This window comes from Pezoporus occidentalis, unplaced genomic scaffold, assembly GCF_034315485.1.
Source record: "Pezoporus occidentalis ecotype Australia unplaced genomic scaffold, CSIRO_AGI_Poc_V1 ctg286, whole genome shotgun sequence".
Classification (NCBI taxonomy): Eukaryota; Metazoa; Chordata; class Aves; order Psittaciformes; family Psittacidae; genus Pezoporus; species Pezoporus occidentalis.
The window spans coordinates 210,621-227,170 of record NW_026914785.1 but is presented as its reverse complement, the minus strand read 5'-3'; the positions used below and the strand labels follow the sequence as shown (position 1 = coordinate 227,170).

Here is a 16,550-nt window from a genome sequence, read left to right as displayed (position 1 = left end):
GAAATATGGTCCAACAAGCTGTGACCAGCTATAACTCTTTCTGTAGACAAAGGAAGTTTCAAGTAACTATCCTTGTTCAAAAGAGTTCATCCTAGCTCATATTACAGTCGGATTTTTTTTTATTTTGGGTTGTTTTTTTCCAAAAGTGAGAAAATAAAGATTATGGTATACATAAAAATAGAGAAAGAGGGAATATTCCTGCACCTGCATAAGTCAGGTCAGTAAAAGGAGGTTTGAGTTAAAGTAATGGAGAATCTAACCCTGATTAAAGTGTATATCTCAAATCACAATCAACACATCTTAAGGAGCAAGTGCCATTAGGTCTCAACTAGAGAAATGAAAATGCTGAATGCTTACTGCATAGGAAAATATGTTTATTTACTAAGCAGCCTGTGTATTTTGTTACCTGAAACCTCTGGGGTTCCCTGTATCATGCAGTAACGTAGAAAGCAGGGGTGGATAACCCAAAGAATGATTGTGAGGAGCTGGCAACATACTGGTTCAAGAGAAACACCTAACACAACAGGTTGACTGCCAACTGTTTCCAGTTTTATAGTCTGGAATACAGAAGCATTAGAAGACACCTATTCCTCTAATTATTACCACATAATTATGGTTATATCCCATATTGTGATTTATAAAATCAAAGGGCATATCTGAGGGATGTTATGGGAACTGGGATGAAGCAATGTTAAGGCATACTTTTAGTTAATCTGTACATGCTTTTTCAGAAGTGAATAATAAGAGAACTACTGGTTTTGTTTAAAACAGTTTGTCTGTTTTACAAATATATACAAATAAGCATATGCCCGGCATGCATTAGGAATGCAGTTGTGAATAACAAGAGTGAAAGTTGTCCCTGATGATATTTGAAATGCTATTTAATGCCCAGGAAACTATGGCTCATTGAAATAATTCTTACATGTTTTATCTTCGTGTGTATGTGCATGTCTGTCTGTCTTCCACAGGCTGGAACAAGAAATACAGAAATTAGAAAGTGAGGAATCCCAAATATCTGCCAAAGAACAAATCATTTTGGAGAAACTAAAGGAGACTGAGAAATCCTTTGACAACTTGCAAAAGGTATGAAAAAAAATAAATAAAACGACACTTGGGCACAGATTGAAACCAAGGTAGACTCCTAGCACTGTTTGAAAGCAGCAGGCATAATTCATGCACTTATGGGAAGAATGAGAGCAGGTGTAGAGCATATAGCTCAGGCCAGGAGGAACAAGACTAGGAAAGATATATAGAAGATATACAGAAGAAGAAGATATATAGAAGACGAGGAAAGAAAGAAAACACAGATACCTCATAGGAAAGACTAGGAGGCATGAGATGTATTTTGGTTGGGTTATTTGGATTTTCCTTTCCACTCCGATTTTTTTGAAGTGGCTTTTAATGAATTTTAGAGACTATCTCCCTAGCTTATCTGCAGGGAAAGAGTGTGAGTTTTTGGCCACACCGAAAGATGTCAGCAAGACCCTAAAAAGGCATATCAAACTTCCCTGATCCCAGTAGCACACACATAGTGTCATTTGCCACTTCCGACCATTACAGCCTGCAACAAATAGCAGTGTTCTCCTTTTAGTTATGCTACGTCCCTCTCCCTCAGCCCCCAATGGTACCTGAACCTGAGAAGCTACGTCCCCGTTAACTTATTTAAAAATTACAAAGCACCATAAAAGCAATCCTAGCTTAAAAATCAAACTTTCATATAAATTATTCCCCAAGTATAATAGGTTTAATCAAATATCTTTTTTTTCCCTTCACAGAATTTCTCACACCAGGATGGTGGTAAGTGCCTTTTTATTATTGTATAGCTTCGGATTTAACAAGAATTGTTATTATAGCTTTGTTGCAAAGGTTTACAGATTGGGGGTTCTTCTTTTCATTGTATGTTCCTGTTTTATTGCTAGAGCCATTACCTTCTTCTTTGGTATTGCTATAGTGCAAGCAGAAATATTATTATTACGGTGAAATAGTATTCCTTTGGCAGAGCTCCAGCTCTTTTTTTGTGCATACAAGGGGAAAAAGCAGCACAGATGACTTAAAACAGAGATAATAAAACTTCTATGTTATCTTTCACCACATGACAGCCCTGCAGTGCAGACTCCCTTTCACCTCTCTGTGGTCAATCTTCTCCATTGCATGCAGTCATGTTCTGTTAATAAGCAGAGTTAATGAGTTAAATAGGAAGTTAAATACAATTTAATGAGTTAAATAGGAAGTTAAATACAATAAGAACTATTCCTAATATACAGGAACAACTGCTTATATCAGATTTCTTCACTGAAGAATTATATTCTTGGCATGATGATTCTTACAGAAGGAAAATGTTGCATAGGTGGATGAGGGCCTAATAATTCCTAGTTTATGAACTCTATCACACCATGTGTGATCACTCTAAACATTGAGCTATAAATTTAGGTGTCTGAGTGAGCAAATGAGATGTTTGGTTTCCAGGAAGCTAGACAGACCGTCGTAGTGCCTCTCCAGGACCTTTAGGACCAAAGAAGGATATCATGCTGATCCATCGGCAGATAAAACTTAAATCCAGATGCTCATTCTCATACACGTCTTTGAACTGATGAGATTCAAACTACTGAGCCCAAGAATAGCTCCTCCAGCTCCTGACAAAGCCATGCCCAGCTGTATTGGAAGTATTGATGAAGAGCATGTAGCATGATCCTAACATTAAAGAACTGGATGCAACTGAATGTTAATATGTAGTATATGAACTGACTTGAAGTTGTCTTTTTGAAGTGATTAATATTTCTCAGGAAAAGGGTTTTCTTTTTTTCAAGTCAGAGATGTAGTTCAGAAATTTTCACTTCTGCTAAATATAATCTAAGTTTTACATTAAATCCCATTGTCAAAAAAAGAAACAAAGTCTCAGATAAGATGCTCCATGTTCAGAACTTACTCTTCCTTCCTCCTTGAGCATTTGAAATCAGCTATCACAAAGTACATGAAGATCCATAATGGCAAATATTTTATACCTATAAAATAGAGTTTCACCATGGTTGTTGGTAGGTTTCCAAAAGAGGAGTGGTGCCTAGAGGAATTAGCTCCCAAACTGCGCAGGAGCTTTTATGACTCCTGCAAGACATGGTCTGCTCTTTATGCACATTGTGATAAAACAAGAAACCAAAGGAAGCCCCAGCTAGAAAACAGGAAGCAATAGTTTCCTCAAATATATTTTCTTGTAGGAATTTAGTATTTCATTGGGTTCAAAGCCTCACTGTTATCCAGATTTTGCCTACTTCCCGTGGATCTCACCCTCACAGGCTGAGTCAGAAGCAAGGACAGTACCTGATTTCTGGAGTGTAACAGAAAACTGCAAAATTAAGCCAAAGAGAAGAGTGTCTCCAGAATAAATGTGCAATCAGAGGGAGCACAGGGCATAACTTAAGTTAACTGGTACCTCTTCTCTTCCAGATCATTTGCTTCATGTATCTTGTTTCTTTCTCTCGGCAGCTGCTCCCTGTGGGCTGAGGCAGTCCTGGGTCAACCTTTAAGCCATTCTGTACTCTGTTCCTCTAGGGATGGTCAAGGCTGCAAGCTGTCCTGTTAGCCCTCCCACTGTGGACATGATGTGACTGTACATCTTCATATGGTGAAAGCTGAACAGGTCCTCTGTTTTCTGCTCTCTGACAACAGTCTGTGAGGGTAGCTGATCACAGCAGAAAGAAAACACACACACAGCTAGCTGCGAGCACTTTGGTACCATAGACTTTTCCTTCCTTCAAAAACATGTAGGACTTGCTTCATTGCAGCAGATCAGCCATCTGTCTGGCAGCCATCTGTAACACATCCTGCAGAGGAAAGTGGTAGGAGCCCTTGGATAATACAGGAAGACTGTAAAACACTGACACAAACCAACCCCAATCTATTGGACAATTTCTTCAATTGCTTCAGATTGTTAAAAGACTTCGAGTTCCTAAATCTCATGTTAATTTGCTTTGTGTCCAGCCTTCCACTTATTCTAAACAATGATGCCATAGAACATGATTTATCTCCACGTTGCATACCTGTGCCTGGTTTTGTGCCATATATACAGTGATGACGGAGTTTTTGAGTGTGCAGAAAGCACAACTAGATCCCTGAGGGGTTCAGGCAAAGGCTACAAGGAAAGGGAAGTAGTGGTGGTGAACACCAGTGGCTGATCAAGTGACTCTCTGTGTCCTTCTCACCCTTCCCAGAAAACAGTTGTTTGGCAATGCATACTTCTGAGCTTGCAGTCATCCAGAAACAATAAGTGCAAATCCCATGTTTTCCAAGGTATAAACACACTTTGCCTTCATACATCATCACACAGAGAAAGCAGAGCTGAAATGCTGAGGCTGAAGTCTGGTGCCCTCTCACCTGTAGTTGTGCTTCTGCCAGCTCCTTGGTGCCTTTGTCACTGATAAACTCCCTGTTAAACAAGACCTGAGACGATGCTAGGAATGACATCATCTGTTGCTGCTTAGGTCAAAATTAGTCATTTGGTAGTGTTATGCTTTATGCACATCATGAACAAATGGAGAGAGCTCTTGGTCTGCATGTGTCTATGTTTATGGCTCAATGTAAATATAAACCCAAAGACACATTAAAATCTGATGTAACTCCCTTGGCTGTTGAATTTGCCTCAGGGGTAAATTCATTGTTTGCAGTCTTTGGCCATCTATATGCAACCACATGCTACTTCAGCCAATGTACAAAAGCCACAATTACATTAACTCTGCAGTTTGCATAAAACTCTGTTTGAATTTGATGTGTATTAGTGTATATTTAGCAAACATGTGGCTCTGAAAAGATTAAGTTCCCAGCATATTGCTTAGAGACTTCTGATTTTCTCTCCTCTGATCTTGATCAGCTGTGCACCCAACAAAAAATCAGACAAACGTGCCCTCAGAGGAGTCAAGTACACATCTTTGCAGAGTGCTTTCCATGTGCCCTGTAAAAATTCATCAGTGATTGTTTTTCAGTTGCAGTGTTTTAAGTAACTCTTTAATTTGGTCTGTATTGATGGCTGCCACAGTTACACCACTTCTGGCCACCTGAGTAAAAAACATTGATCATCACCCTTTGAGTTCAGCCTGTTAGCCTTTCCTGCCCATCTCACAGACCACTTATCCAATCAGTAACTTGCCTGTTTGTCCAGGAAAAGGCTGTGGGAAACAGTGTCAAAAGCTCCGCTGAAGTACAGGTAAACAACATCCACTGATTTCCCCATGTCAACAGAAGATGTTATTCTGTTGTAGAAGGTAATCAGGTTAGTCTGTCATGATTTGCCCGTAGTAAACCCATGCTTACTTTTCTCAATCACCTGCTTCATTTAGTTTGTAGCAGTTTCTAGAAGGACTCATCCATCACTTTCGTATGAGGTGAAGTAAGACCAATGTGCCTTTACTATCCTAGGTCCTCTTTTGCTCCCTTCCTGTAGATGGGTATGACATTTTCCCTCTTCCAGTCATCAGGGACACACCTTTATCTACATGACTTTCAAAGAGTATAGAAAGTCTCCTTCCAACAATGTCAGCCATTGGAGAGATCTTTACAAGAGGCCACAGACCAGCTCTTTACCCATTAATGGCAGGTCAACATATGAGTTATTGTAGCTACTTGATCTTATCATTTGGGGTCTATGCCAGTAGGGACAGGGGCTCAAAGAAGGTATTGAGAACATCTGCCTTGGCAGCATTGTTAAGGACTTATTTTCTTGTTGTGTTAGCAATGGGGCTGTATCTTCCCTGAGCTTCTGCTAACTGCTCACAAATCTGAAGAACTTTTACTTCTTGTACTTCACATCTTTTGGCAATTTCAGATTTGGCTGAGACCTAGCATTCCCGACTGCATCTCTGCATGCCCTAGCAAGGATCTTGTAGTCCTCAATCGCTATTTGGCTCTCTTTCTATAGTTGGTATGCTGCTTTTTTTTTTTTTTTTTTGCATTTAGTTAGACCTAAAAACTCATTCTTAAGCCAAGGTGGTCTTCCATTCAGCCTTCTTCCTTTCCATTTGTAAAGGATGCACCATTCTTGTAGTTTCAGCAGATATTCTTGAATAACTCCCATCACTGACAGGCTCCTTCACCATCCATAGATGCTTCCCATAGAATCCCTCACAGCTGGGCTCTGAGCATATTGAAGTTGGTGCTTCTAAAATTCAGGGTCTTTGTCCTACTACTGGTCTTCGGTGTGCTCAGCGGGATCTTCAACTCCGCAGTGCTGTGGTCACTGTATCCATGGCTATCGTTGCTATTTACGTTGTTAAGAAAGTCTTCTCAATTTGAGAGCAGTAAATCTATCAATGTGCTGCTCCTAGTTTGCACATCCAGCATCTGTAGCAGGAGGCAGATCTCATAGCATTCCAGGAACTTCATGGACAACTTGTGTGCCATTTTTTTTCTTTTCCCCCAACAAATGTCTGGGTAACTGAAGCCACCCATGAGGACCAGGTTCCGTTGGCCCAAGACTTCTTTGATCACCCAAAGTAAGGTTTTGTTGGCTTTGTCATCCTCACTGGGAGGTATACATGCACTTTAGGTGGCTGAATTTAGGGTTCTTGCCTTTGGAAAGGCTTAGGGAGCATTCCTTATTGCTCTGTTAGCTGCATTCATCCACCCTATTGCTTATAGATATACAGGTCAGCTGTGAAATCTACCCCTCAAGTTAGTTGTTTAAAGCGTGATTCACTAAGTCAGAAACAGGCTATTCAGCTTTTAGCAAAGCTTCTTGCTTAAACCTTCTAGTCTCAGAAACGTGGTGAGAGGGTCATAATCTCGGTTGTACCCCTGTGAAGGGCCTTAGGGTTTTACATGTGGAACAGCCCTGCCCTTGGAGCCAGTATTTACAAAAGACCTACCACTGATTTTAGTAGTAGTCAGACATTTTAAAGACAATCCAGCCCTTTGAAAATGAGCTCATCTGACATTTGGCCACAAGCCTCTGTGTGGGATTTATTCTGAGCAGTTCTGAAGGTTTAGTTTTGTGTAAGCACCCTTGAAGGATTATTTTACCCCATATGTTTTCCTAAGCGCTTCGCTGACAATATGGAAGAGTGCCATAGTCCTAAAACAGTTTGTTGTAAATAGTACAAAAAGCCAGAGAACTTGTTTTATGTCATCCTTAGATATTAATAACTCATCAAAGGTTGAAATGAAGTTATTTAATACAGTCAGTTCAAATGCTTTAATTTATGTTCTGCCTCGCTTCTCATGAGAACAAATTGCTAATTTGCATCTCACCCACTCCTTATAAAATGGATCTCTTATATCCTTTTTAAAGGTGCTAAATGAAACAGACGTTGTTGCCAGTGAGAAAAAGGGCAATGAGCATGCTCACTTTCTTTTAGAGGGAGGGAGGGCAAGAAAAGAACTGGCAGGATCAACCAAGCCCAAACTTCTTCTACTCAAATAACCTGTTTTTGACACATGCCAGAAGAAGAAAGTACATGAGAATCCCATGCTCACCCCCCAAACCCCTCTCCCCCAACATAGTGCTTCCTTCTCAGGACAATAATTAGAGGCTGTCAGGAGCCCTGAAGCTGATTTTTTAATATTTTACTCTAACTAACATCAAGAGAAGTTTCTAAACTGAGTCAGTATTAACAGCAACTAACACTTACCAAAGTATTGTCTCCTAACACAGGAGGAAAAAAAAAAAAAACAATCAAAAACTTTCTAAGATCCACAGACATACATGTACATCGTTAAAACGAGGGTTTCACCATCAAACTATACAATGGATCTTGCGTACTGCTAGACATCAGCAATGCTGGTGTCCAGGCTGGTCAGCTCAGTTCCCTGTACAGGCACTGGCAAAACCCAAACATTTTCGAGGGTTTGCCTCCTCAGAGCCTCAGGATGAGAACTGTACCCTAACCATGCCTATTTATTCTCATTGACTTCAAAAGAAGTAAGGATGATTAGTTAAGAGGCACAAGTCTGCGCTGATTACAGCCACATGTAGACAGATAAGTTTGTCACTCAAGCTGCTGGATGAGCATGTACGGAAACCAGTGTTTCAGCAGTATGCTCCATGGGATGAATAATCAATAAATTTCTGCTGTTTTCAGAATACAAACTGCCTTCTTATTCTGGCCTAGAAACACAGTCCCTACTTTTTTCTTCTGAGAAATTGCTTCAGTTTTCAATAATGGCCTGCTCATTTTCTGATGATATTTCCCAGAATAACAACATCAAGCATTGTACCAGTTTCTCATCAGATGCAAGACACTCCGCAAAAGAAAAAAGCTATTGCTGGCTGTTCCTCAGTCAGCTGTGTCCTAAACAATTATTTCTCCTAGGCTCCACTGTTAAAAATAAAAATTTTTGAGGAAACTATGCATTGAAAATATAAAAGCACAAGACTGCCATTTGTCCACTGAAATATGATATATATGGGTGTTAGCTATAGGGAACGTGATGAAAGTATCTCCCCTCACCAGATGCAGTCAAGCAGCCTACAGCAGGACATTTCATTTTCTCTCTCCTTTTACCAGTTCACTTTTATGGTCTGGACTGATCTTCTAATCTCAGCTGCCTACAACAAGAGGCACCAAGGAAGGCAGATTCTGCCTCCTACCTTGACACATGGACTAGGCTGCACGAAGGGCTCAGCAACTTAAATTATATATTGTAGCAGCAAAATACCCTTGGAGGAAAAAAGATGCTCTGTTTCACACCAGATAGGATCTTATGTTTGAATAGAAATTAAACCTTTTCCATACAAAAAATGAAAACACTTCCAGTTGATGGGAAAAGCTGTGGGTTTTTGTTTTTCTTTTTGGTTTGGTGCCTAAACATTAAGTCAGTTATTAGCACATCTCTCCTCTGAGATTTTCTTTCAGTTCAGCCACTGAATCCTAGCATAACAGTATATACTATATAGTTATATTTAACCAAGCCACAAAACATCTCCTGGTAAATATTTGTATATTTATTTAATCCCACTTCTAAAAAACATATTTCGCTTATTCAAAACAATCATAAGCTCAAGTGTAAAACAAGTCAGTCCTTTAAGATAGCTTTCTACTAGTCCATGTTTTATGAATGAATAATGGCACTGCAGCACTGGCAGGCACTTAATACCTACTGAAGGTCATAACAGGCAGCCTATCAGTATCTATATGTAATTAATTTCATTGCTAACAAGATTTCAGCTTTAAAAACAAAAAGCCAGTGCAAAGTGGACTTTTACCCAACTCAGTCAACACTACCATTTTTAGCCTTTTGTGTGTATTTGAAATGTCATGTATTCTGGGTATGACGTTAGGTTTGCTCCTTAACTTCCTCCACTCTCGCTCCCATTTTAAAGGTCATGGACTTCATAAATCCAGAACCTCCTGGCAAATAATTTTATGTGTTCAATTGACATAAGGTTTGAGTCATCTGGACCCATTCCCTCCTGCCTCAGCTAGTCTATTGAACACCAATCACACGACAGTGACTCTGCACTTTGTTTGCTTTGATCCAATTATCTAGTACAAAGCTCCAGTGACTATTGTCAGGGCTGACAACACTGCTGTCTAAGCAATAAGCCACTGGAGCTCAAAGCACGAATCTAACTGTTTCCTGTTCTCTGACACCAGATGCAGTAAATTACATTTACTCCCAGATCCCTGAACTCCCAACCCTCTATTCACGAACAGCAGAGCCAGTTCCTGGGTGGGACGCAGCAAGCAGAGTAGCTGGTAAGTCTCAAGGAACAAAGTATTATAATACCAGTCCAGTAGCCATGAACTTTATTTGTTATATTACCTTAATGGGTTTGGTGTCCTGATATCATTTAAATGCTAGGAAATGCCACTTGATTTGTATTTTGTAAATAAATCAAGGCTTTTTGAGCAGTAATGAGTACTTTCAAAACAATGTACTACTTTCAAAACAATGAGCTACACAGAAGTGGGATAGGAAATGTGTCCAGGTTTTTACATAGAAACATTCAGTTCTTTCCATCTCTTCATCAGATACAAATATATGGTACCTAGGCCAAGGTTTTGTCTCCTCCATTGTATCCGTGCAGCTCCCATTAAGATGAATGAGAAAAAGAGATACTCACAGGACCCCACATGTGCTTCAAAAGTTTATGTTATTTTATACTTATTTATATGCCATTCTTTCTTATTGGGGAAAAGGTGGGGAGAATTATGACATGTTTTGTGCTTGGAGTCATACAGAGAAATTTCTAACTTTTTTTGTTTCAGATTCAGTACATGTCTTAAATGTAACAACATGATTGTTAAAAGCTGTATGTTTTTCTCATTTTCAAGATCCTTCTTTTTCTAAACAATGTATTCCCTATCTCAAGACCAAATTGTTGGTGGCTACTTAAAAGGTGTCCTAAGGAGTGGGAAGGATACTTGAAGGATGGGTTAACAAGCATAGCAAAGCTATGTCTGGAGCTAAGACACTGTATACAGCTACAGCATATGTCATTTTGTTCAGAAGTCATGTCGCAAGCCGTTCCAAAAACTTCCTTTCCACCAGTACTTTCCCTAATCTGTCTTAAAAGCAAGCTTTTCCCTGTGTGTTTTGTGCTATTTGTCAACACCAAGGAAACAATTTCTTTCATTCTTCAGATGACACACAAGACTTTTTCACATAGTCCTTGATAAGAGTATTGTGTGGTGCAATAGGGTAAAGAAAAAACATCAGCATATGTGCCTAAAAGTAGACTGTAAACATCCATCTTAAAACAAGCTCAAAGACTATTGAAATTTTTTTTCTTTGAAAGAACAGCCTCTGAACCCACAAAACTGGCAGAAGCCAGCTCATTCCATCTGCATGTTGGGATCTTACTGTCATGAAGTACTGCATCATGTTACTTTCTAATAAAAGCTTTTGCAGAAAACTCATATTTGTGAATACAGACTGTCATCTTCAAGTACTGCTTTCTGTCCCAACTCAAAAACCAGATAGTTTTGTGTTGTATTAATAGAGCACATTTTGCCATAAATAAGCTCTAGTTAAATAAAGACATTTTAGAAATCTACATTAGTTCATTTTTCAGCTACTTTGACAAGCTGGGCTGCTAGGTTTTCCTGCAGAGATTGAGCACTATGCATACAGGCAGGTTAGCCAAGTTCAGTTACCCACTTCTCCTATGGCAATGTATTTCCCTATTAAACAGCTTTCTAAAAAACTTGAGCATGCTATGCATTTACTTGCACAAGTAGCTTTAATGTGATGCCTATGCCAGGTGATAAACCACATGTTATACCAATATCTAAAACACTGCTGCTGAAATCATGGTAGAAATGAAAAGAAAATGTTGCTAGTGGAAAAACTTAACCAAATGAGCCAAACATAAGCTGCACAAGGACCATACCTGTTAACTTTCTAGATCAGGTCAGCCAATAGGATGTCTAATCAGTGCTAGAACTTGTTGGCCAAAGTCTCCCTAGTAGGTAAGATGTTTCTTACCAGTACTCCATGCCATAGACAAAAAGATGTATCTTGCAACTCTTCTGAAACGGATATGGCCAAGCCCACGTTATTTAACTATCAGATTTTCCCTGTTTCTGAATTCAGGCCCACTATACAAGCTTTCTTTTAATGCACACTGCCGGAAGAAATTTGTTTCGTCAAAATAGGGGAGGCCTGGCAGATTACACCTTTTTCTGCACTAAAACTAAGTGCAATAACAAGGCACTCAACTATTTCACAGGAAATTAAGCAGTCTTTACTGAAAAATCATGCCTCAGATAATACTGTTATTTTTCAAAAAAGAGGAGAAGCACATGATCTCCACAGGGGAGCTCAGGATGCTGCTTCTCATCAAGAAGAAGGTGGGTGGGTCAGTGAGCTGGCAGTGCCTCCTCTGCAGGGCTGTGGTGTTCAGGACAAATGAGGAATGTTTTTGCCTGTTAGAGATGATTTTCTGAACATGCTGTTGCTACCTCATCCTTCATCTCTTCAGTTCAGCTGGCTGTCACTAGAAAACATGCAAAAGTGTCAGCTTTAACCTCTTCACCATAGGCTAGCCAACCTCTATACTTACCTCTGCAGTGTTGGAAGTTATTGAACAATATATGCCTGAACAGCAATGTTCAGGGTCCACTTCCCCATGGCTTGGGGTAACAAGCCAGTAAACATAATTCCTCTTCCTTTCCTCATCCCTCTCACCCCTTCCAGAGAAATTGCCCCTAGAAGGGTACAAATTCCAGGGTGATGGCACCTACATATTTTTGTTTCATTACCTCTGTAAGTTGAATTAAAGGCTTCAGGGCAGAGGTACTTGCACAAGACTTGCAGGGCACTCACCAATTAGCTCCTGGGCAGGAACAGTCCCAAGCAAATGATCCATGCCAGCTGCTCTCTTAGCCACACCATGGTACAGTCTGCCACAGCTCCTCAGAGCAACCTCCTTCAGGGTTTAATTGCTTCCAGCTCTGGAGCGACAGTGTTTTTCCTTATTTCCAACCTAAATTTCTCCTGTTCCAGTCCATGATGGCTGCCACACACCTTGGAGAAGAGCCCAGCTTTCACCCCTGCAGCCTCCTCCTCCTCCTAGCTGCTTGGCCTGCTCTGGGGCAATCAGGCATGAACGCTTTCAAGAAAAAACAGATTCGGAGGGAGATCAGAAAACTGAAATCACAGAATCATAGAATCATAGAATGGTTTGGGTTGGAAGGGACCTTAAAGGGACCTAGTCCCAATCTTCTTGCTATGGACAGGGACACCTCCCTCTAGTCCAGGTTGCTTAAGGGCCTGTCCAACCTGGTCTTGAATATTTCCAGAGATGGGGCAGCCACAGCTTCTCTGGGCAACCTGTGCCAGTGCTTCACCACCCTCACAGTAAAAGTTTCTTCATAATGTCTAATCTAAATCTCCCCTCTGTCAGCTAGCCCTGCTTCATTGTGAAAATGGGCGACCTGTGCTCAGGGTCATGACAGCTATGGACACAGTTAGCCCATAAACCTTGCAAAGCAGTGGCAAAATGTGGTCCTTAGGGATATTTCCCTATCTTGCAATAGCCAAAGTGAGATCCACAGCCCACTCCAACCTTCAGCAATGCATCACTCTCAGAGGCAGCAAGGCCCCTTCACCCCGTGGCACCTCTGTCCTCTGCCTCCATGCAGGAGTTTGTATGGTGTTGCAGTTGGCCAAACCAGTCCTGCCAGGGCTGACCAAGGTCTCAGCAGATGCACACAGCACATAGACGGACAGACCCCCCGTTTGGCTGGGCTGCCCACTAGACAGCGCACCCAGGGGCCAGAGGAGGCCACCTTGCAGAGGCCAGCATGCACCCAGTTAAGCAGTGCGCAAAGTCTAGAACTATGGGGGGAATCGTGGTGCACAATCATAATAAACTTCCTTTTGATGATTAAATACTTTGCTTTAAAGATCCAGAAAAGAAAATACTATTCTGTGTGAATAATAAGACTAATGGAATCTATTAATGCAAAAGTAATTTTTAATTCATTTTTTTAAAATACAAGCATACCAAGCTACATTGGTTTTTGAGGCAAGGATATTCTGTACTCAGTTGAAAATAAATCAGGGGAAAAAAACAAGATGTCAGTTTGCAGTGTCCCCAGGTAAGACAAATCACAATTATAAGGTTCATTGGTGGAAACGGTCACCATAAGTTTCACAAACACTTGTCACTGCCTGTGGTAATTTGTAATTATGTGTCTGTGGATGTCTGTCCAGATGCCAAAATGTCTTCATCTGCATATAAGGAATGCTTAAAAACACAACCCTTCTGGAAAGTCTGTGAAACCTTTGCACATTTTTCCTTGAAAAGCTGTCTAGTGAGATGCCACCACCTCTCAAAATGGGAGTTAGAGCAGTGTAGACTGCCCACCTATTGCTACTGTGTGGTCTCTACAATTTTCATCTTGTTACTGCGTCTTTCTTAACTGATACAATAAAAGCTTCTTTGCTATTCTAAAGCCGCATTCCTCACACACGTTTTCACCTGCTGTTTCATGACGCTTTGAAAATCAGTTTATTATTACTTTTTCCTTCATCTTTGGCAGTGGTGCTTAGTACACCAACTAAACAACGGAGCACTTCTTGGCCATTTTGTACATTCTCTTAACTTGCAAGCAGAAGTCACTGTCACTGTCAATGCCTTGGTGGAAGCTGAGAGAGTTGCACTGCCATGCATCTGAGGGAGAATTTATCCCATTGTGTGTGATTTTGTTTTCCCACCTGTAGAACAGGGTAAACAATGTTTCTTCTCCTCTATAAAATGTTTTGAATGCTTCAGATGGAAGAGTTAAGCAAGAACAATCATTGATAGTAAAACATTCTGGGGGTTAATTTGCAGTAAACAAAACTTGTTACCAGCTAACTTGTCAGTTTGATGGCAGAGAATGAAAAAGAGAATAGTGAGGCTCCTGGAGATGAGCTTCTATCTGAATTTTGAGGCAAGTCCAGAAAGGTTGAGGGCAACCTGCATGCTGTCACCTTCCTTTGTCTAAATTGCACCTAACCCAAGTGCTCTTGGTGCTCCTGATTGATCAGAAACAGCTCCATGCAGATTGAGCTGGAAGACTAGGTCCTGTTTGCCACAGGTATGCTAGCCTCCAGCTGCATAAAAAGCTATAGTATAATAACTGTTTCTGTCCACAGTGTTGCATCCCACCTCTAACGTAGAACGCTTGGCCTTTAGAAGCAGGAGGTAGGAAAAGGGGCACCGTAGTTTTCTTTGTCTGTTTGGCAATTAACCGTTCACTGGCTTTTTTTGTTGTAACATGCACTTCCTCTCTTGTTTTCATTTAAGCTTTGTGCACCATGGAAATTAATGTGGAGAAAGACAAACAGACAGGAGAGACCAAGATTGTCTCTGCTTCACCTATTGGCCCAGATGAGGCCCATCAAAGAGGATTCAAAGTCTATGATGATGGTACCAAGGTAGTCTATGAGGTTCACTCTGGTGGCACAGTGGTAGAAAATGGAGTACATAAATTAAGCTCAAAGGACGTAGATGAACTTATGCAAAAAGCTGGACAATCAAGTGTAAAAGGAGGGTATGAAACAATGACCGTGTCAGACAGAAATGAGGTAGCCGATGGAAACCTTAGCCATATGAAGGAGCAAATGCTCTTCAAGGAGGCAAAGCTGGAAATGATACACAAACCCAGCAAAGGGCATGCTGTGAACCCTCAGACCCAAGACAAACCCTGTGGTGGTGAAGCCCCAGAGGCCAGCACAGACCAGCCAGTGACAATGATATTTATGGGCTACCAGAACATTGATGATGAAGAGGAGACAAAGAAAGTGTTGGGCTATGATGAGACCATCAAGGCAGAGCTAGTCCTGATTGATGAAGATGACGAGAAGTCATTGCGAGAGAAGACAGTGACAGACATCTCCACCATGGATGGGAACGCTGCTGAGCTGGTCTCTGGCAGGCCCCTGTCGGACACGACAGAGCCCTCCTCTCCCGAGGGTAAGGAAGAGAGCCTGCCTTTGGAAGCTGCCCCAGGTACACAAAAGAAAAAGCGCTGTCAATGCTGTATTATCATGTGAACTCCTTCCCCACTCCGGGGAGCTCCTGCTCCGTCACTTACCTAGACCTCACTGTACTTCTAATTGCAATACTGTGAACTGGAAGTGAATGCCTCCATTGCCTTGCAGTTGGGTTGCTTTGCTTTCTAGTTCTTCAGGAAGAGGAGCACACAGTTATTTTTCCAGACTTACTGTTTGGGGTTTGGGAGGGGTGGGAAAAGTTGCTTCTTTTTTTGTTGTTGGCTTTTTTTTCCCCTTAATATTGCAGAGTGAGAGATTAATGGGAAATGGAGCAAATGTTTTCATATTTATTTGATTTATATATATATTTTATATATATAATGGAAACACTTTTTACATTTTTTGTTGGATATCTGGCATGCTTGATCAGATTCCTAGGATTCTGTGGGACTCTGAGCTTCACAGCAGCCAGATACAGAAGCCTTAAAAAAAATATTGCTTCTCTTTTTTAAGAAAAATCACATTTAAACTTTATTTTATAGATCCTATTTTTTATTTCTTGGGGGAAGGCTTAGATCATTTTACTGTTTTACTTTGCTAAAACTCAGACTGGTCTTTCCCAAAAAGTTTGCGTAGTTGGTTTTCTTTTTATAGTAACTTTCCAATTTATTTTGCCATATCAGAAAAAACCATCAGCCATTTTGCTTATTGGTGATACCAAAAATGGACCTTAATTATTCTTTCAAGAAAACATATGAATGATGATTTTGCCTTACATAGATCTTCCAGATTACAGTATTGTATGTGTACTTTATCTCCCCAAATTACAGTTGGAATTAGTTTGACATGGAAAAAATGCAGCTGTCACACTAACTGAAATGGAGTCACTGATCTAATTACTTGCCTTTCAGTAACTCTGCCAATGTTTATACATGAAGTTTTTCCACTGAACTCCAGTAGATGAGAGATACTTTCTGTTTCCTTAGAATATAAATGAACTTCTCTCACAGTCTGACCCTGTTCCCAGCAGATTCAGTTCTGAGATTCTCAGCACTGGAATAGGGGCAGGGCAGGGCCAGAGTTCTATTTTCTCATTCTTAGGGAAGTGTAGCTTCTCATAGAGCATCTCTCCAGTGCAT

At 40.6% G+C, this 16,550-nt stretch overlaps 1 protein-coding gene across 5 annotated transcripts in view; it reads left to right on the top strand.

The window, feature by feature from the left end:
* PALM2AKAP2 (PALM2 and AKAP2 fusion) overlaps window positions 1-16,550 on the top strand; it is a 265,897-nt gene that overhangs the window by 108,779 nt on the left and 140,568 nt on the right. For 2 of the 5 annotated variants that reach the window (XM_062625996.1, XM_062625997.1), the window contains exons 4-7: window positions 969-1,083; window positions 1,776-1,797; window positions 9,579-9,680; window positions 14,723-15,427. In XM_062625996.1, the coding sequence (XP_062481980.1) occupies window positions 969-1,083; window positions 1,776-1,797; window positions 9,579-9,680; window positions 14,723-15,427 (944 nt within the window). The remainder of the gene's footprint in view (window positions 1-968; window positions 1,084-1,775; window positions 1,798-9,578; window positions 9,681-14,722; window positions 15,428-16,550) is intronic. The other 3 variants (XM_062625998.1, XM_062625999.1, XM_062626000.1) reach the window with 2 other exon arrangements.